This window comes from Citrus sinensis, chromosome 3, assembly GCF_022201045.2.
Source record: "Citrus sinensis cultivar Valencia sweet orange chromosome 3, DVS_A1.0, whole genome shotgun sequence".
Taxonomy (NCBI): Eukaryota; Viridiplantae; Streptophyta; class Magnoliopsida; order Sapindales; family Rutaceae; genus Citrus; species Citrus sinensis.
In genome coordinates, this window is record NC_068558.1 from 34,563,975 (window position 1) to 34,584,355 (window position 20,381).

At 34.4% G+C, this 20,381-nt stretch overlaps 2 protein-coding genes and 1 non-coding gene across 14 annotated transcripts; 1 reads left to right on the top strand and 2 right to left on the bottom strand.

The window, feature by feature from the left end:
• Positions 1-1,127: 1,127 nt before the first annotated feature.
• On the bottom strand, positions 1,128-8,150 carry LOC102628600 (uncharacterized). Of its 12 annotated transcripts, none has more exons than XM_052436702.1 (15): positions 7,875-8,150; positions 6,694-6,765; positions 6,567-6,593; positions 5,753-5,887; positions 5,613-5,670; positions 5,010-5,525; positions 4,576-4,782; positions 4,346-4,483; positions 3,154-3,648; positions 2,705-3,055; positions 2,479-2,571; positions 2,276-2,368; positions 2,007-2,141; positions 1,729-1,914; positions 1,128-1,603 (listed from the first exon to the last, which is right to left on the bottom strand). In XM_052436702.1, exons 4-15 carry the CDS (start codon positions 5,878-5,880, stop codon positions 1,502-1,504), a joined length of 2,502 nt encoding a protein of 833 aa, XP_052292662.1. In that variant the 5' UTR covers positions 5,881-5,887; positions 6,567-6,593; positions 6,694-6,765; positions 7,875-8,150; the 3' UTR covers positions 1,128-1,501. The 12 variants fall into 12 exon arrangements, with proteins under 12 accessions (XP_052292662.1, XP_052292664.1, XP_052292660.1 ...); XM_052436704.1 differs by lacking the exon at positions 6,567-6,593 and having other exon boundaries at positions 2,705-2,789; positions 2,904-3,055; positions 6,695-6,807; XM_052436700.1 differs by lacking the exon at positions 6,567-6,593 and having other exon boundaries at positions 1,128-1,381; positions 1,502-1,603; positions 6,695-6,807.
• A 3,265-nt stretch (positions 8,151-11,415) lies between these two features.
• LOC127900776 (uncharacterized) lies at positions 11,416-12,600 on the top strand. Its single transcript, XM_052435998.1, has 2 exons — positions 11,416-11,913; positions 12,028-12,600. The coding sequence occupies exons 1-2, from the start codon at positions 11,416-11,418 to the stop codon at positions 12,598-12,600; spliced, it is 1,071 nt and encodes a 356-aa protein (XP_052291958.1).
• A 5,717-nt stretch (positions 12,601-18,317) lies between these two features.
• On the bottom strand, positions 18,318-19,290 carry LOC102611685 (hypothetical protein). Its single transcript, XR_008052980.1, has 2 exons — positions 18,862-19,290; positions 18,318-18,705 (listed from the first exon to the last, which is right to left on the bottom strand). It is a non-coding gene; the product is annotated as a hypothetical protein (transcript).
• Positions 19,291-20,381: the final 1,091 nt, after the last annotated feature.

The following is a 20,381-nucleotide window of genomic DNA, read 5'->3' on the forward strand; positions in this document are numbered from 1 at the left end:
CAAACTTTGTGGCCATGAGCACTGATTTTCGAAATTATACTTTGAACGCGTATATTCAATTATTTTTGTATACGTCCTTTTTTAGCGTTTAAAAATAACACGTAAGGAGCAAAAAAACATGAAATCTTGTTGATGTGGTCCGTAAATCATTAAATACTCATTTTTATTAAATAATTTGCCTTGTAAAATATACAACTTTATACAATGAAAATTGATAATTTGTTATAGAGATTATGAAAGGAAGCCTTGAGCTTTTAAGATACAAAGTCATGGACACATTAAAGTGTATTAGCATTACGAGTATGGAAAAGTTAATTATTCGAGTTGGTACCCTCTTTATAACTCGTCGTACCCTTTTTATAGCTCTCATTGATAATTTATGCCTTGAGGTTGATTTTAGTTAGGGTAGAAAGTTTACCTTTAAATAAATATGAGATTATAAATATACTAAATAATCCTTTTTTCATGTAATTGTTATCATCAAAATTAATGATTTCTTCACCAGTTAGGCCAACAATTTGAAGACAACGAAAGAACCAACACTTAAATTGTCAAACAATATTTTCTATTCAAACTATTTAATATAAAAATCAGTCAAAAACTAAGAATTTTAAGGCATTTCACTTTTGTCTCCAACCCCTCCAGGCGTCAAATGAGGCATTTTTGGTGAAATGAACATAACCAAAAATATTTTTTGTTATATTTATTTATGAAAAAATATGCTAATTTAACGTAAAATTTATAAGAATTCTTAAGTTTCGAATAACATACATTGTAGTCTCTGGTGTGTAGAAAACGAGCATTTAAAAATTAGTAAACTATTTCACATGTGCTTTAAATCTATCTATCCAAAGGCTTATTTGTTTAACAATAACATATTGCTCTCCCCACCTATTTTCAAATTCTTGAACAAGGTTTTCAACATCAGAAACCGAAGGGGCCATTAGTTGGACAAACCTGTAATACTCATTTTATTCCACATAACCAATTGGTGCGGAGTTTAGTTTTTCATTGTCCTTTATCATTTCCTAACAGCCAAACAACAATTCCAAACCGTCCACCATTGAATCTTGCAGTTAAAAAAGAAAAAAACTGAAATCAAGCAAAAAGAAAAAACTGAACTCAAGTAAAACAGAAAACTTGTACAGAAGCGTACACATCAATTGATTAACCATTACATGTACAATTTCTTGGTAAATAAACACCCTCACATATACAAAAAATAATAGGGCCATCACAGTTGCTGAACGCCTGCGCAGTAATTGTAATCTTGCAGGAACACAATATTTGTAAAATAAGCACCCTCAGCCAAAAAATAAGAGGGCCACCCATCAGCTAACCTAGGTTAGTGAACTCGCGGATTCCACAACAACAGTAGTTGCTATACAAAAAACCAACAAATGGGGTGGCATCAAAAAAACTTTGCCAACCTTTTACCCTAACATTGCTACAATGCTACAAAATGGTTCGGCAAAAAAAAAAAAATTACTGCACAATCAACCTATAACTTCCGCGCTTCTTGAATAAGTCGACACCTGATCTTGTTAAGCGGAGATTGCACCAAATAAAGAGCTAGAAGAAGGCGAGCGTGATCCGAGTCATGCTGAAAAAGTTAAAAAAGTATTACCTTTTTTAAAAAGTCGATCTTCATCCTGCTGATATAAATCCTTATTTCTTAATCTAATACAGAAAATATACTATACACCAATAAGATACAAATGTACAAACCTGATAAGAGTCATGGACAACAATACAAGGACTATCCATATACTTCATCACATAGTAGCCGCAATCAAAACCATTTGGCTGTTGTGGTAGACCAGCTTGACGACAGATTTGAAAATTTAAAAAAGTGAATTGATTACAAAAAAGAGCTCTAGCCTCTTGACGGAGAACAAAATCCAGGGAGGCAAGCTGTAAACATCAACAACCAATAAGTATTGCAAGATTTAAAACATTCAAGTGTTAAATATACACAAATATAGTCAATGATTTTAAGAACATACAATTGCCAAAGACTCATTAATCATTTTCTCTCTTCGACTCGGCGATTCCAATGAATCCCAAATAGTTGCAGTTGCATGAGAAATGTCAACAACAAGCATGTACCAATGACCATCAGAATTTATGGGGACATAAATCTGCCATGGTATCAAGTATTAAACATTCAACGGACATCAATAACTGCATAATGTTTCGTTATCAATCAGGTGAAATGAAAAGAAGTTATAACAATGACAGTGAAAAAGAAACTAAATTCACGTAATGTGTTAACCTTTTCACAGGTATCCAAACGACTCATGTATCGATCTCGGAAACCAGCAGCTTGTGCAAAGTTAAGGCTACTCCAATCAGCTAGTGCAGCTTGCTTTAGAACAAAGGTTAAATCAAAGAAAATGGAAAAATGGTGAGGCAACTAACTACACTAGCTTATTTCCATAGAAGTGTTTCAATGATATAATTTTATGCCTATCTTACAGAGTAATATGTAGGTAGAAACCAACATCGAGGGGAAGTGACATCTTTTTCAGCCTCTTTCATATTCTTATAATCTGCGTACATAGTTATAATCTGAAACATAATAAAAAATTGCAAACAAAGTGAACACGTTAGGATATATATTCGTACTTAGTAATATAACATCATAGTCGTCTTTAAAATTGACCAGTCCTAAATAATAAGCATAATAGGCAGCAACTATTACATCGCCATCAATCCATTCTCCTGGCAAAAGAGTACGCATGCTGCTCCGAGTTATACTGTTGTCTCCTATATCCACCACAATTTCCCTTTTACCATGAAAGAATGGTGTTATTTCAACAAATAACAGCAAGATAATAATATTTGAGCACACTTTACAAATACAGTTGTCGTAAAAGCAGTTTGTATATATCAGATCATACATGGTATTCAATTTGTCATCAAAAAGATAAAGAATAAGCTGTTTTGCATCCTCGGAAATTGGGGAGGGAATAGTGAAAGGACCAACGGAGAATCGCAGTCGACAAGATTTAGAAATGACATTCTTGTCTCGAGAATGTTGAATATGCCCATCCTATGTAACGCACGAAATACATTTTACATTAGTAAATTATACATCAAGTGCAATAATGGAAAACACACAAAGCAATTGTAACAAATACAATTCGGTACCATATATTCCTCCATCGCCTTTGTTGTTTGCTTGCCCATTTCCAATGGTTTTGATTGAAATGTATCATTACTTTCACCATCCAAAGCCCCTTCTAACCTACATAGTAAATCAAGTAATTGCCTTTCCTTTGAGTCTAAGATGGAGTCATCATAAGGATTACCCCGACGACATGAGACTGAACCTTCCGTTGATGAGATTTCAACCAAAGTCCCACGGTATTTTTCTTGTGGAGAAACAAAGTCGGGGGAGGGACTTTGAATGGCACCAGTGGTGGGACGATTGCCAGGAGATGAAGAATGACCCCTGGTTTTCCGTACATGTAACACTTTATCTAGAAGTGTAGTTTGACCAGAGATGGCTTCAATTATCTCATCAACCTTAAGGGTCAATATCCTAAGTGCAAAACACTGTTTCTTAAATATTTCTTCAAAGTTAGGATATCCAACAATGTTTTGCTGAGAGACTCCACTAGTGTCAAAATAACGAATCTTGATCTGTTTAATCACAAAATGAATGGCATCAAGGAACTAGGGAAATGTCAATATGCCAAAGTCAGAATAATTTAGAATGTATAAATTTTTATAGCATTGCAAATTTTTTTTTTCTTTTTAACTGTCCATTGGATTTAAGGGTCAATATATCCACCCTTCACTTTAATGAATTAAAACTTTCCATTTATATGGGTAATCAGTATTACTTTAAGGGTAACTACCTTTTCTTTTAAATAATTCAAAGAAAAGTATTCCTTTAATTACTCCAACGGTGAAGAATATTCGTATACATTGACATACAAATTTTGTTCACTTAAAGTGTTTGTTCAATATTTTTCCCCGTAACAAACAAAAAAATGTATTAATGATTAAGTTGTAAAACAGAAAGTGGACAAGCCATCCCCCTTAAAAAACAAAGCCTACCACTATTTGTGCCATACAAAAGTGTACCCAATCACCCCTAAAGTGTTTTTCCAATCGTTTGTTTCTTTACAAGTACTTCATACTTTAGATATTGTACTATAAAAATTGAACAGGAAAACGAACATGAATGATGTATGAATAAATTAATGGTGATCTATTACTCCATTTAGAGTCAAATTATGAATGAATGGACATAGATAATGAATTTATGCCTATACTGCATAATGCAACTAATTCTGTTTTCAATTCAACTAAGCACCGTACAATAAGAGATTACCTTATCGCTTCCAATCCCTCCTTTGGATCTAAGCCACTTCATGAACTTCTTGATCCTTGATTCGTTCCAGAATGTGATGGGAAGTATATTCCTATCGGGCTGAATGTTGTCATATGCAACATTATGGAGATAAAAGATCTGCATGAACAACTTATAATTAACAAAAATAATAATGTCGACATTATTCACAGTAAGCATATGCTCAGCTTTAGTTGCAGTAACGGTCTCACCTGTAAGAAGTGCAGACAACCTCCGATGTATGCTGCTTGTTGATTCTGAAATCTACAAATGGACTTCACCAACCAGTCATAACAGAACGTAGCCCAATTAAGTGATTTGATGCTGCTCACATCCATGATGGGATGCAGAAACAACGTTGAAATATAACTGCCTATTGGACATAACAATGTCGCTATAGCAAATAAGGTAAATGCAACCTGCAAAAAACTTTATGTAAGAATATCAACATCGTCAACGGTTGCAAGCATTAATAAGCTACATAAATAGCTTAAGTGTCCACATTTTTAAAAATAAGTTCAAGTGTTTCATACAACTACAATTACAAATATTATAGATTAAACGGGGGTTATCCACAAAGATTCATAATTTAAAACACAATCAATTGTAAGCAATTACAAGCGCTGTAATTGAGTTATCCACAAACCTTGAAAATCTTGTTAGCTTCATCTAATTGCTCTATTACTTCCTCGAGCGTGCGGATGCGAATCCCTTTAACTGTTGGTTGGAAAATACGTCGCACTTCAGCAATATGATCACTTGCACCATTAATCTTAATGCCCATACCCCCATCTTTTACGCCCATGATTTTCGAAAACATTTTGGGACAAAGTTCTAATTTCTTACCATGAAGTTCAATTATATTCCGTTCAGGTTTAAACTGATTAACTAACCAATGGCATAACTTCCTCTTCAGCTTGCCACATCTGAGTTCAAGCAGGCTTTCAAATCCTATTTCTCTTATTGCTTTTTTCTTCTCTTCCGATAAACTCTTAACCAGCGCACAAAACCGCTCAGGTACACACTTAGTTTCCATTATTTCATTGTCACCAGAATGTGAGTTTGAATTACCCGAATTACCCATCCTTTCATCTCTCTTTTTGTACCTTGCCTTTTGTTCAGGAGGAAGTTCTTTGTAGGTTTTCCCAATATGTTTTCGTAACTGTCAAAAAGGTAATGCATATGTTTTAAAACATAAAAAACCCACAAAATAATAGCTGTACATGCTACATTTAATGAATATACTAACCCCAAGCGTAACGGACAAATCTGAATTTTCACTTCTCAACCGCTTAACTTCTTCATTGCTGCAAAAGCATAACATCTAATTAGTGTTATCTGGTATCGCCGTGTTTCTTTGCCGATAGGTAAGTCACAATGACTACTTACAAGTAAGAGACAAATCCATAAGTTGAAGACGTTGGAACTGCGTCCTGACCATTTGCTCTTAGCATAGGAGCCCCTTTTTTCTGTAAGCCCCCTGGTTGTCGTTTACGCTTTCGTTGCTGACTGTCCATTTGTATTCTTCCAAAAGAAAAATTTTAGATAATTAAGGGAAGGAAAATTAGTCCATCAATATGTATTATATTTTTAAAAAAAAAAGTAGTCCCCCCACCTGCTATTCCACCACTGTACTCCTTGCTTTTTAATCTATTCAACATACCATAGATGGTGGAATTCATGCAAATATTATAATTTTATTTTATTTTTGCCTTTTTTTCCTCATTTATACCAATGAAGCACAAGAAGACAAAAATACCAAAGTAAAGATCTTTACTTTTGCCCATGACTAATACCTAAACACACTTCACAATAAATGAATGAAAGAGTGAAAAAAAAATTGCATATAATAAACGGAAGGGATCAACAGCCCTCATTTCTTACTACAAAATTAACGAAATCTTATTATTTCAACAACATAAAATTTTATGGACATTTATCTTTGCTGCATACAATAAAATCATGACTAATTGACTATTATCGTGTCCTCAACTTAGCATCATACAAACAAATTTTACCATGAATCAAAGTACAATGCTTAAAAAAAATTAAAAAAAAAACCATTAAAGGCTGCTGGGAAAGAGGAGTAGGGGCTAATGGGCTGTAACCAATATCAAAACCAATGCATTGAAACCAATATGACAAAACCCATGAATTATTATAAACACCTAATAAAGGGATGGTATATCAGAGGGATTGATACCTGGAATGTACTTCAGCAAAACAGGACCCCTGAGAATAAAGAAAAGTTTTGCTCAACATCCCAAAAAAACAGAAGAAAATAGAGCGTCTTGTCGGCTCTTTTCAAAAAATTATATTGTTGTAACTTACACAAAATTCCACTTACCACAATCGTAAGGACCAATCGTCAGATTAAGATAAAGGCCTGCTTGCTGCACCAGCTTCATAAACTTCAGCAGATCAGAATTCCCCTCCAAGTAATACTAAAACCAATTAAAATAAAAACAAAAAATAAAAAATAGCAAAATATATATTGCAGAACTTATTTTAAATATTACCCTACATTTCAGACTACAAGCAAACATGCCCTCTGATAAAAATAAATTACATGCCATGAATAAAATTATTACAAGTCTACCCAAGAAATTGTCACGGTTATAGTGATTACAAACCTTTCCTAACTTCATTTATCTTCACCAATGAAAATAGGTCAACATTTAACATTCTTTCACAGTCAAGTACACCAACTCTTACAAATAAAGGTTTAAGGTTACAAAGCATAGTTACTTGACATTTATCGTAATGCAACTTAGACAATTCTATTACCACAGAAAGACGTTTGTCTATTTCTTATATACACAGCAAGAATCACATCCAAGGTCCAGCAAATTCAACAACAACCACATTCAGCATATACCCAGCACATACCCAACTCATTGGCTGATTTGCGACACAAAACGATAGAATATTATCATAAAACCACCACAATATCATTGGATTCAAATATAAGAATAATAGAAATATAATCGTTCAATTACATCATTACCCCAAATCAGGAATACTAGCGAGACTACATTAATTCATTCCACTGGCAGCAGCACATTCTTTAATAAAATCCTTCAAACGTCAAAAATCAGCTACATGTCAATCTACAATTTAAAAGGAAATATACAATAATTTTTTGGAGAGAAGAAATCCCTTTCCACTTATATTGAAGATAATTCAAGAAAATGAGAAGCCCCAATTCGCAGCTCATCAAAACAAACCCCATTACTTGCAGTTGCTTGATGGTAGATAGTGCAACCTCTTTTTTTTTTTTTTTTTGTGAAACACATAATCTCAAGATAAAAAAACAAAAAAACACAAGCCCTAGCAATTATCAATCCCTGGAAATCATCTCAGTATTTCAAGTAATAATTCCTCAATTGCAAAATCAAATTATTGAAACTGAAATTTCAAGTAATAATCATAAACTAAACTGAAACTTCAAGCATATTTAAATGACATGATAAGATTTTTTTTCATATATTAAATTAGAGAGAGAGCTCACCGAAATTGTTGGGAGACATAAGAGAGAGGTACAACAAGAGAGGTGATTCACGAGAGTGAAAATTTGAAGCGGTGAGTGACGAACTGAAGATGCCCTCGAGAAGTTGAGCGACGAATTGAAGTCAGAGTGACAGATCGAGTAAGCTTGAATAAACGGCACTCCTTCGGCTACATCTTTGCTCTTTGCTGTGATGGGTGGTGAATACTCTTGAATAACAAGTTCATATCATCCAAAATTCTGGATGTAGGAGAAAACAATATGAGGGAGAATGCGAAGGCTTTTATTATGAGGGAGAGAGAGACAATCCAACGGCTGTGATTTTTTAGTTAAGTTAATTGATGAAATAATAACTGCCATATCCGGTCGCCAAAATGAGTTATTACACATATTAACCATTGGATGTATTTACTTCTATCTAACGGTTGTCATTTTTTTTAATAAAATATTGAATTCAGCTGTATTAGATACAGACGCTGTATTACAAGCGGACCCATGTTACAGATTCTGTAACAAACATCTCCCGTCATCCCACCATCCGATTTTCTTTTGTTTAGTTTCTCACTCCACATCCAACCACATCCAACGGCTGATGCTGCAGTCTGTACCTTACAGATTCTGTAACGTAGTTTTGTCCTAATGTACGTGGGTCCTTAAAATAAAAAGCGAAATCGCTTGGTGGCCCAGTAAAATTAAGACTGAATATTTTTTACACGAGAAGTCAAGCTCATAAATGACAAAAGCCATTTCATTTCACTTTTACGCGTCATTGACTTTGTAACACAGTGTGTGCATCGTCAAGTGAGGCAAAAGTGTTTCGATTACAGTGGGAAAACATGAACAAGAATGCATAATGAATAATTTCTTCGATAAAGCGAAAATTAAACACAGAATAATCCTAAAATTTAAACTCTAATATCTTATAATTTATTGATTAAAAATAATCCTAAGAGTTCCCAATTGAAACTTTCAGAGATAATAGAAAATAGCTATGCTTTAAAAGGCCAAAGATTAGAGAACAAAGAAGAATTAGTTATTGAAATAAAAATTATTAATTTTTTTTTATTTCAAGCAAAAATAGTTTCATATACCATTTCAATTTTGGGAGGGGTGAGGTTGAACTTTAATAGTTTCCTCTAAAATCAAAAGGCAACAATTAAGTTAGAAAGAGCAAAGAAAACTTATTGGTACCTTATTAAAGGTAACATTATGAAACTTTCAATGTCATTACCTCATTGATCAATTTTTATTGAGATTTGTGCAAACATTTACCTAAATCTTACTTGGGTCTGTAAATTTATAAGTTTTGAAAATTATGAGACTTTAGAGCATGTCTAAAAGACTCTTCAAATAAAATTATGCTTCTTATTTGAGGAGCCATATCAGTATTAAATACTCTAAAAGACACGTTAATTTAGATTTTTCAAATAAAATTTATTTCTCACTCTTCAATATTACTAAGTGAGTTTCTCCCTCTTCTATTAATATTTTATTATTATTTATTGAAAAGATAAGACTGTAATAATTATTATTTATGTTTCCTTTAAAAACATAACAGTAATTCAATTTAATAGTGGGAAAGATTTGATTAAAATAGTATTAATTTATTCTTATTTGATGAGTCTTTTGGAAGGAATTGTATTTTTTATACACTTATTTGCCACATCAATAAATAAATTGAAATTTGAAGAGTAAAATTTAAAGAGTCTTTTGGAGATGCTCTTATATTGGAAGATATTATAATCGAACTAAAACTTAAAGTTTCAATTATGCCCATGGAATCCTATAAATTCAACCAAAATAACAATTCCAATCTTACCAAATTCTTGAGTTAAATTTATTCAATGCTTTTATTTTTTTAGAGAAATTTTTTCCAATGCTACTTCCCCTTTTTTGGGGAAATTAGAACTGCGGCATTTATAGAAGACATTGAGGTGTAAAGCGACATTAATTTCATGGGTTATGCGCTATACGCATAATATATTTTCAATCCAAATTCAACTATACAAAGAGGCTTGAGAACTTAAAATTAAGCACAAACTAAACAGACGAAGTAAATACATGATTATGCAACATAACATTAATTCTCTCAATTTATAACTGTTTTTGCTACATGAATCTTGCACAGTTAATCCTAATTGAAGACTAAAAAAGAGCAATTGGAACAAGGTTTTGGAATAGAATGGTATACAATCGATATGATCATTTTCCAGTAGTCAACGCTAATTAACTACAGTTTCTAGACTCCTAATTATACTAGCCATAGGAAACTATTTAGAAAACTGGTGATCAGATTAGATTTTGAAAGGAAATAATGTTCATTTTCCCTTCGCTACCTTTTTTTTTATAGCAAAGAATTATATCATGAAAATAATCAATTTAATCACCTTTTCCAGCAGCCCAATTTTTCTTTTATAAAATTTGACCACGGAGACAAAGAGGAATTATTCATAACTTCATCACTAAGGAAATACTTTTCGGTATGGCTAGGGTGAGAAAAAGCTTTCCACTAACACTTGTACTTTGTATTCCTGTAAATTTTCTTTAAAGTCAATAAAAACCATAAGTTCTTTATAATAACCATCTCTTTGATCAAAAAGTGTCGTATTCCTTTAGAATTTAAAACCGGAAAAACTGAATCAGTGTCTTTGAAGAGACATAACGGTCGTAACTCTTTAAATGAGTTGGCTATGAAAATCCTTATCCAAGATTTTTTTACGCAATATTCTTTCGTAAACAAAAATTCATTTTGGAATACTCCTCGTCCGAACATATAGAGGCTGTCTCTCATAACTTCAGCCGAATACTTATGATGATGATCATTTGTGATTTCATCTGGCATAGGCAAGAACTTGAACTTGTCTACTACCAACCAAATGCCGAAATTCGCCTGCCACCCCCAATGATTCCTAATCCTATTTTAATACCAAGTTTGATCACAAGATAAGAATCAGATTTAAACACTTTTCCAAGTGTTGTTTCCCAAAGAGAAGTCATACACATTTTCTTTTCTACCAGGAACTGTTGTACTATCAGGAATCTGTAATCATCTATTGATTGAGCGTAGCAAAATGCAAATTTCTGGTCTTGGTATTCTCTTAACTCTCTAGTGGAAGGATTGTATATATTATATAAATAGTTATTATAATTACGCTCCGATTCTCTCTTTAATCCTCAAGCACAATAAGCCATTACAAGAACCCAATATCAAAACCGATTCATAAAGCTAACCATTGCTTTAATTTGCAAGTTAAAGAAAAAATCACTTCATGTTGTTATTTGCAAGATTGTGTTTACCTAGTCTTTAGGCTAGAGTTATTGGAAAGTGGCTGCAATATTTGCTGAATAATGGCTGCTATTATTTCGTTAAGTTTGTGAATAAAATCTGTAGTACTTTCATCCATTTATCCTTGCTTTGAGTGAACTATTTCATATTCACTTATAACAGTGGTATCAGAGCTTGAATTAGAAAAGTGGGATTGACAGAGTTAGTAACAACAGCTTACTTGGCTCTTTTTCACTCGTGTTGCAGCAGCAGAAATTCATGGCTTCTGAGAATTTTGTTCAACCTGCAATTCCCCGCTTTGATGGTCACTATGACCATTGGAGCATGTTGATGGAGAATTTCTTAAGGTCCAAGGAGTATTGGCAAGTTGTTTCAACTGGAATAACTGAACCACCAGCCGGTGTTGTTTTGACGGATGCTCAGAAAATAGAGCTTGAAGGGCAACGATTAAAGGATCTTAAGGCAAAGAATTACTTGTTCCAAGCTATTGATCGCTCAATCTTGGAAACAATTTTTAACAAAGACTCCTCCAAACAAATTTGGGATTCCTTGAAAAAGAAGTACCAAGGGACAGCAAGGGCGAAGCGGGTACACCTCCAGACACTTCGAGCTGAATTTGAATCTCTACGAATGAAGATGGGAGAGTCGGTCTCAGCATACTTTGCAAGGACAATGGCAATCGCAAATAAGAGACGAATTCATGGCGAGCAGCTCGAGGATGTTATCATAATTGAGAAGATTCTTAGATCTTTAACGGCAAAATTTAATTATATTGTTTGTGCGATTGAGGAATCAAGGGATATTGACACACTTTCGATTGATGAATTGGAAAGCACTTTGCTAGTCCATGAGCAGAAAGTAATCCGATAGGATAAGGAAGAACAAGCATTACAGGCAGCAGCAAATCTCAAACCAACTGGAGGGGGTAAAGGAGGTTGGAAAGGCAAGAATGGGCAGAACATATCAGAAGAAAAGGTTGATGATTCTCAAGGAAAAGGAAAGGATTATGATGGTCAGAGTTCGACAGGACATAAACCAAAGTCTAAAGACAAATTGAATGTTAAATGCTTCCGTTGTCAGAAGTACGGTCATTACCGCTCCGAGTGCCGTACTAATTTAAATAAGAATCGTGGCGAGAAATCTAACTTTGCAGAAAAGAAGGAAGAAGAAATTTCCCTTCTTATGGCATGTCATACAAAGGAGGAAAGTCACCAAAATCTGTTGTACTTAGATACCGGTTGCAGCAATCATATGTGTGGGGATAAATCTGCTTTTTCTGACTTGGATGAGACTTTTCGGAATACTGTAAAATTTGGTGATGACTCCACAGTTTCTGTCATGGGGAAAGGAAGGGTTGCAATCCAAACCAAAGAAAGTTCTCATTCTATCTCAAATGTTCTATTCGTTCCTGAACTGAAAACTAACCTTCTCAGTGTTGGCTAGTTACAAGAAAAGGGGTATGAGATCTCTATCAAGGAAGGAGTTTGCCGAATCCACGATGAAAAATTGGGCTTAATTGCTCAAGTGAAAATGACGGCAAACAGAATGTTCCCATTGTATCTTCACCATACTGCACACTCATGTTTTGCTGCAAATTTCAAAGATACAGCATGGTTATGGCACTTTCGTTACGGGCATCTTAGTTTTGGTGGATTGAAGACCTTGCAGCAGAAAAATATGGTGGTAGGCCTTCCACAATTTGAGCAACCTTCACAGCTTTGCGAAGAGTGTATTGTCAGTAAGCAACATCGAGATAATTTCCCAAAAGGAAAATCTCGGAGGGCAAAGAAAGTGCTGGAGCTAGTGCATTCTGACTTATGTGGGCCAATCAAGCCAACATCAAATGGAGGTAAACGATATTTTATCTCATTTATTGATGATTTTAGTCGAAAAACTTGGGTTTATTTCTTGCAAGAAAAATCGGAAGCTTTCACAACCTTTCAAATGTTTAAAGCACTAGTTGAAAGAGAAGCTGACAGCCAAATTAAAATATTGCGTACTGATCGTGGTGGAGAGTTCAACTCTCAAGAATTTGGAAGCTTCTGTGAAAATCATGGAATTAGAAGACAATTGACAGCAGCCTACACACCTCAGCAAAATGGTGTATGCGAGAGGAAAAATCGTACAATTCTTAATATGGTACGAAGCCTTTTGCAGAGGAGTGGTCTTTCCAAAAGTTTTTGGCCTGAAGCAGTTGTTTGGAGTGTTTATATTTTGAACAGAAGCCCCACAATAGCTGTTCAAAATATAACTCCTGAAGAAGCATGGAGTGGATGTAAGTCGGCAGTAGATCACTTTCGGGTATTTGGATGTATAGCATATGTCCACGTACCAGATGAGAAAAGAAGAAAATTAGATGACAAAGGTGTAAAGTACATTTTTCTTAGTGTTAATGATCATTCAAAGGCCTACAAATTATATGATCCCATCATCAAGAAAATTGTCATTAGTCGTGATGTCATTTTTGATGAAGAGAAGACATGGATGTGGAGATGCAGTTCTATTGGGCAGCAAATTCCAGCAGATTTCGATGGTGAAATTGAAGAAAATTCACAGCAACTTCAGCCTTCAACAGTCTCTGCTCCTGACCTGCCGCAAAATAGAGTCTCAGCAGAAACTCCACCAGCAACAAATGAACTTGATGAACAAGTTGAAGCTACAGATTCACGTTCTCAACGTGATAGAAGAAGGCCTGCATGGATGTCAGATTATGAGGTAACAGGATTTAACACTCTTGAGAATCCACTCATACACTTTGCCTTGTTTTCAGAATGTGATCCTACAACTTTTAAAGAAGCTGTCAAAAAACAAAAATGGCTAAAAGCCATGGACGAAGAAATTGCATCCATTGAAAAAAATAATACTTGGGAGTTGACTGAACTTCCAATGGGGCAGAGGACAATAGGAGTCAAGTGGGTTTACAAGACAAAATTGAAGGAAAATGGTGAAATTGATAAATACAAGGCACGCCTAGTCGCCAAAGGCTACAAGCAAGAGTTCGGCGTGGATTATAAAGAAGTATTTGCTCCCGTTGCAAGACTTGAAACAATCAGATTGATTATTGCTCTTGCAGCACAAAATTCATGGCTTGTTTTTCAGCTGGACGTGAAATCACCATTCTTGCATGGGGAGCTAGAAGAAGAGGTATTTATCGAACAACCTCCTGGATATGTGAAATTAGGCAGTGAGCATAAAGTCTATAAATTGAAAAAAGCTCTATATGGACTAAAACAAGCACCCCGAGCTTGGTATAGTCATATAGATGCTTATTTCTTGAAGGAAGGTTTTCGAAAATGCCCATATGAGCATACTTTGTACACAAAAATTGGAGATGATGGGAAAATGCTTATGGTATGCTTATATGTAGATGATTTGATTTACACGGGAAATGACAGAGTAATGTTTGAGAAATTCAAGGAATCCATTATGCTTGAATTTGATATGACTAATCTTGGTTTGCTGCATTATTTTCTTGGCTTAGAAGTCATACAATCTGATGCTGGAAATTTTATTTGTCAAAAGAAATATGTGGAAGAGATCTTAGAAAGATTTCAAATGAGGAACTGCAACTCTGTCACTACTCCAATTGAAAAAGGATTGAAGCTTGTTAAGGATCCCGCAGGAAGAATAGTTGATAGTACCCTTTACAAACAGATTGTTGGAAGCTTGATGTACTTAACGGCAACCCGACCTGATATAATGCGCGCAGTTAGTTCCATCAGCAGATATATGGAGCGTCCAAGAGAGGATCATCTTTTAGCTGCAAAGAGAATTCTTCGATACTTGCGTGGTACTGCTGAATTTGGGTTGTTCTACAAAAAGGGTAAAAAATCAGATTTGTATGGCTTTGCAGACAGTGATTATGTTGGAGATTTGGATGACAGAAGAAGCACATCTAGGTATGTATTTATGTTTGGTTCAGCAGCTATTTCATGGTCATCTAAGAAGCAACCGATAGTTACTTTGTCAACAACTGAGGCTGAGTTTGTTGCAGCAGCTTCTTGTGCATGTCAAGCACTTTGGCTGAGAAATATTCTTCATGAACTTCAGTTTAAGCAACCAGAGTCAACACAAATCTTCTGTGATAATAGTTCAACAATTAAACTTTCAAAGAATCCGGTTCTACATGGAAGATGCAAGCACATAGATGTGAGATATCATTTCTAGCGAGACTTGACAAAAAATGAAGTCATTGATCTTGTTTATTGTAGGAGTGAAGACCAAGTTGCTGACATCTTTACTAAACCCATCAAATTGGCTAGTTTTTTGAAGCTGAGAAAGTCACTTGGAGTTTGTAAATTACAATTTGAGGAAGATTCTGCAGAATGTTTAAACTGAATGTTAATAACATTTAGTTTAAGGGAGGGATTGTTGGAATTTCCTTGTGTCAATAAGTTGCTTTTATGGTCCTAGTCTTTAGGAAGTTTGTTGGTAATGTTATTTGCAAGATTGTGTTTACCTAGTCTTTAGGCTAGAGTTACTGGAAAGTGGCTGCAATATTTGCTGAATAATGGCTGCTATTATTTCGTTAAGTTTGTTCATGTAACGCCTATAAAAGGCAACCTCATTGTGAATAAAATCTGTAGTACTTTCATCCATTTATCCTTGCTTTGAGTGAACTATTTCATATTCACTTATAACACAGGTTTCGGGGATACTGTACGTAAAATCGAGGAAGGTAACTGGAAAACAATTGTATATATGTCAAGCAAACTGCAGGATTCGTGATTATATGTGTAAAATAGATAAGACTGATAATATAGCAATCGCATATACATGCCAATCCTAGTGGAGTAAAAGCTCTATTGCCACTAGAATTCTGTTCGTGGAATTTGTTCTCAAATTTCAACCGTATGTAAAGTTTGAACTCTAATTGCTTATAATGTATTGATTAAGAATAATCCTAAGAGTTACCGATTGAAATTTTTAATGACTATTTTTATTGTTTTGGATATACAAATTGCATTAAGAAAAATTATTGTCAATTTCAGAGGACAACGGGATATAATTATGCTTCAAAAGGCCAGAGATCAGAGAATAAAGAAGCATTCATTACTGATATACAAAAGAGAAACACTCCAAAATTGCAAGCAAACTAGTTTCATATACTATTTGGATTTTGGAAGGGGTGAAGTTTTGAGCTTCAGTTGTTCCTCTAAAATCAAAAGCAGCAATTAAGCGTTCTCAATTAGAAAGAGCAAAGAAGACTTATTCGTACCTTACTGAAGCTAACATTATGGCACAGTTGTTCATATATAATGGCTGCTCTGTTATGCTAGCTTCTCTGTTTTTGCTTCTATTTTTGCTTACAGTTTTTAACATAAATTCTTGCTCAAATAACCCATAATTAAATAACACTAATATGGCTCGTGAAATCCCATAATAGCTAATTACGCAACTTTCTCCTCCTCCTCAATTCTGTCTTCCCCTGCTCGTACACTAAATTCAAAATTCAATGCCCCAAAAAACAACACAAGAAATCTTTGAGATAATTCGTGACCAGTTTATAAATAGTAGCAATTGAAAAAGGAAAAAGAATGAAAGAGTTCATTATTATTCAGACCATCACTTATTAGGAAGTTTGTTCTGCTCTTGGGTGAGATCAAGCTCTCAGCATATACTTCCATATGATACTTTCTAACATTTTCTTGAAAGCCATCAATTATAAAATCTTCATACTTTTTTCCATGTTTTGGATCAATAAGTACAAATTTCTTATCTAAAACAGACAAAATAAAATCACTGTCCTCCATGGAACATAATGACTGCAATGCATGAACTGAATTGGCTAATGAAATTTGAGTCCAGGATTCTCTCAGCCCATATTCTTTCATAATCCAAAATTCTTTCGGCCATAACGTTGACTCTGAGATTAAACAAAGACAATTTCCTATAATTGAATATGAATATTTGGAATGATATTGGCAAACATTTTCAGGTAAGGCTAAGAATTTAAACTTGTCCTTTTGCCGAATCAAATGCCGCAATCATGTAATCAGAATTGAGCTTACAAAAAACTTAAGTGGACAGTTCCATTGAGATTGGTCTCCCGAGAACAATGATGAAAAAACTTAAAATCGGTTTCAAAGGTGTTCCAAGTATTGTTCCTTAAAGAGAAGACATGCACACCTACTACTGCTTTGGCATTTCTATAAGAGTGCATTTCTATAAGAGTCGGAAAACCCTAAAACCTTGAACTCATCTATTGACTGAGCATAACCTAAGCTAACTAGCGGTGTAACTCTATTAGTGAAGGGTTCATAGTCGTTTGGTATTCTCTTGAACTCTCTAGTTGAACAATTGTATATAAATAAAGTTTCAGTTGCAGTTTCATCTCGGAGGGATAAGCACAACAAACCATTACGAGACCAGCATATCCTAAGACAATCAAAAGAGCTTTCTTTAATTGGAAAATCAAGCTGATCTTCCGTAATAATTTTGCTATCGAGGTCTATATGAAGAAGAGAGTTTCTTACCAAGCTCTTGACCATATTAACAAGAACGAGCGTTTGTCCTTGTTGGGTTTTAGTTTGGTGGATCTTGACGAACTTGGATAAACACTTGAATCGGCAAAGAGGCTTGACGGGGAGTTTTGCAAACACATCGACGATGATATCTGGAGGAAGAGCCGCCATTGCTTCTTCAGCAAGTTAAGCAAAGACTTTAGGGTTTCTTGATCTCAATTTGGTAGCCGTGATGTTTGTAAAGAGCAGTCATTCACATAAAAACTGTTAAATATATTTTTTTTATTCTAAAAAAATATCAAAGTATTTTTTTAAATACTGTTCCGTTAATTTTGAAGTAAAATTTTTGGGCTCCTTTCAAAATATTTTGCCTCTACTCCCAAATGCCCAGCGTCTTGAACTTCTCTTCCACCAAATCAAATGCAGCAATTTTGTTGCTATCAACTCTTTTTTTTTTTTCTCACAAGAGCTGGTTTTCACATAGAAAACGTTTACAATTTTTTCAGAAAAACCAAATTTCACAATTTTATAGTCATCAATTTGCTCAGCACAACAAAACCCATATAAACTTTTCACTATTTTACATATACTATAATATAACTCTTCTCCTCAGTCCTCAGTTCCCTCTTATGAGAAAACTAAAATTCACGTCTCCTTCTTCGATAACAAATAGTTTCTCACGTTAAAACCCTCAAAAACAACAAGACTTGCCAATATTTTATAATAAAGAAGAGAGAAACAATGCGTTCATATCCTCAAAAGTAAATGAGAACTTGCAATAATTAAAGTAAGTAGCAACATACGGTTTGCGACCCTGTTGATGATAGGCTAGCAAGTGGCTTTAGTAAGTAAAACTACTTAGAATCAAAATCTATGTACATTCGATAAGCGGGTCGGTCAGCAGAGTAGTAACCTTGGATCAGGGTATCAACTTGGAAACCAAATTTCTTGTAAAGATTCACAGCGGGAGTTCTCAAAGGATCAACATGAAGCGTTTTGCGGAGCACAGTTCTGGTTCTGCATTTCTTAATTGCTGCTTCTAGCAGTGCCTCTCCGCGACCTTGTCCCCGATAATTCTACTTCACTAATTAAGTTCACCCCAAAACCCATTAATTTCATGTCAATTAAAAAAAAAGAAAGAATGAATAACTAACAAATATTTCTTTGAGGACTTTTATCAAACAGTTGATATTACGGGCATGCAATGGAAATTTCAACAATGGGTACAAAGATATGGGACCTACAAGCTTGGTGATAGAAGCAGACAAGGAAGTAGGCCACGCGTACATGACGTAGCCAACGACTTGTCCATGAATCTGAATGTAAAGCAGGCCTGAGTTCTTCTTTTTCAGATCTTCATCAAAAGATCTTGCCAGTGATTCGTGCTTGGGAAAAATCTTCTTCTCCATCTTCACAATCTCGTCCACTACGAAAGTCCAGTTCGTTGAGTTTCTCTGCAGCTCCGTGACGGTTCCATTACTCCCCATGGCACGTGGCTTGTTGCAACTTACAGTTGATCCAGCACGTATAGAAAATTAGAAATGAAGCCTCCTAGCATTCTTTCGAACCGGCAAAAAAAGTCAATGGACATAGAGGCGCCATGTGTGGAAATGTTAAGAAGATGATGAAGCCCCCAAGAGGCCAGCGTGGCGTGGCATTGCACCTCATCAGTTTTTTAATGCTACTCTTTAGAGCGGCCCAAAACGCCGGCACAATATATAGTAGGCAAAGCCCACCCAAGCCCAACTATTTGGGCCAACATATCATAAATTAATACAAATATAGAATGCACTGTACAGCGCATTCAAAGATGCTTTGTGCAGAGATGTGTTTCCTTTATGGGTCCAATTATATTGATACTGCTAGAGTATCCTTTTATAACTACATGATTAAACTAGGACCCATGCGGTTTTGATATTTTTTTTAAAAAAAATAATAATTTACAGTATTTATTTGTGGGATAGGGAAATGTGAATAATTGATTGTATTTCTTTATGTGTGTGTGTATGTATATGATAATGAAACTAATGGAAATAATGAAATTCTTCTCACAGTTTTTAAAATTTGAAATTTGCCCCTTTTATAAAATTAAAAAATTAATAGTAATAATAATAGCAACATAATATATTACTACTATGATAACAATAATAATAAATAGTAAAAGAACTAATAATAATGATAGTGATAATTGATAATAATAAATAATAATTATAATGATAACTATCATAATAGTAAATATTATAATTAATTATTATATATAATCATAATAATAATAATAATTATATTATTGTTATTACTAAAAAACCTCTATAAAATAATATTGCTAGGACTAAGAAAAAATATTATTTTAGATAAGTTATTTATTTTATAAAATTTAATAATTTATTGATCAATGAATATTTATTAATTTAGAAACAAAAATTTTTTTTATTTTGTTTTTAGGAAGAGTTTTATCAATATTTTTACTTATAAATAAACACAAATCGTACTTCCTCATGGCAATAATATCTCCTCCGATGACTACTATCCATAATAGCATAGATGTAGTAAGGGAATCACTCACTAGAGGTGGCAAAAATACCCGCCCGGTCCGGACCCGGACCGTACCCGGGTGTTGCGGACCGGGTAATACCCGGCCCGGGTATGAAGCCGGGTCGGTCTTGAGCATCACTTGATAAACCCGGAACCCGGATTTTATTAAAAAAAATTATAAAATATATATTATTTTAAATATTTTATATTTATTTGACTTATTTATTA

Excerpts from the sequence above, each read along its gene's own strand:
- LOC102628600 (XM_052436700.1), bottom strand. The coding sequence starts at position 6,771 with ATGAAGCTGGTGCAGCAAGCAGGCCTTTATCTTAATCTGACGATTGGT. Across the intron at positions 3,056-3,153 it reads AGGCGATGGAGGAATATATG|GATGGGCATATTCAACATTC; the intron begins GTACCGAATTGT and ends TGCGTTACATAG. Across the intron at positions 2,572-2,704 it reads GAGAATGGATTGATGGCGAT|ATTATAACTATGTACGCAGA; the intron begins GTAATAGTTGCT and ends ATTATGTTTCAG.
- LOC127900776 (XM_052435998.1), top strand. The coding sequence starts at position 11,416 with ATGGCTTCTGAGAATTTTGTTCAACCTGCAATTCCCCGCTTTGATGGT. Across the intron at positions 11,914-12,027 it reads AGATTCTTAGATCTTTAACG|GATAAGGAAGAACAAGCATT; the intron begins GCAAAATTTAAT and ends GTAATCCGATAG.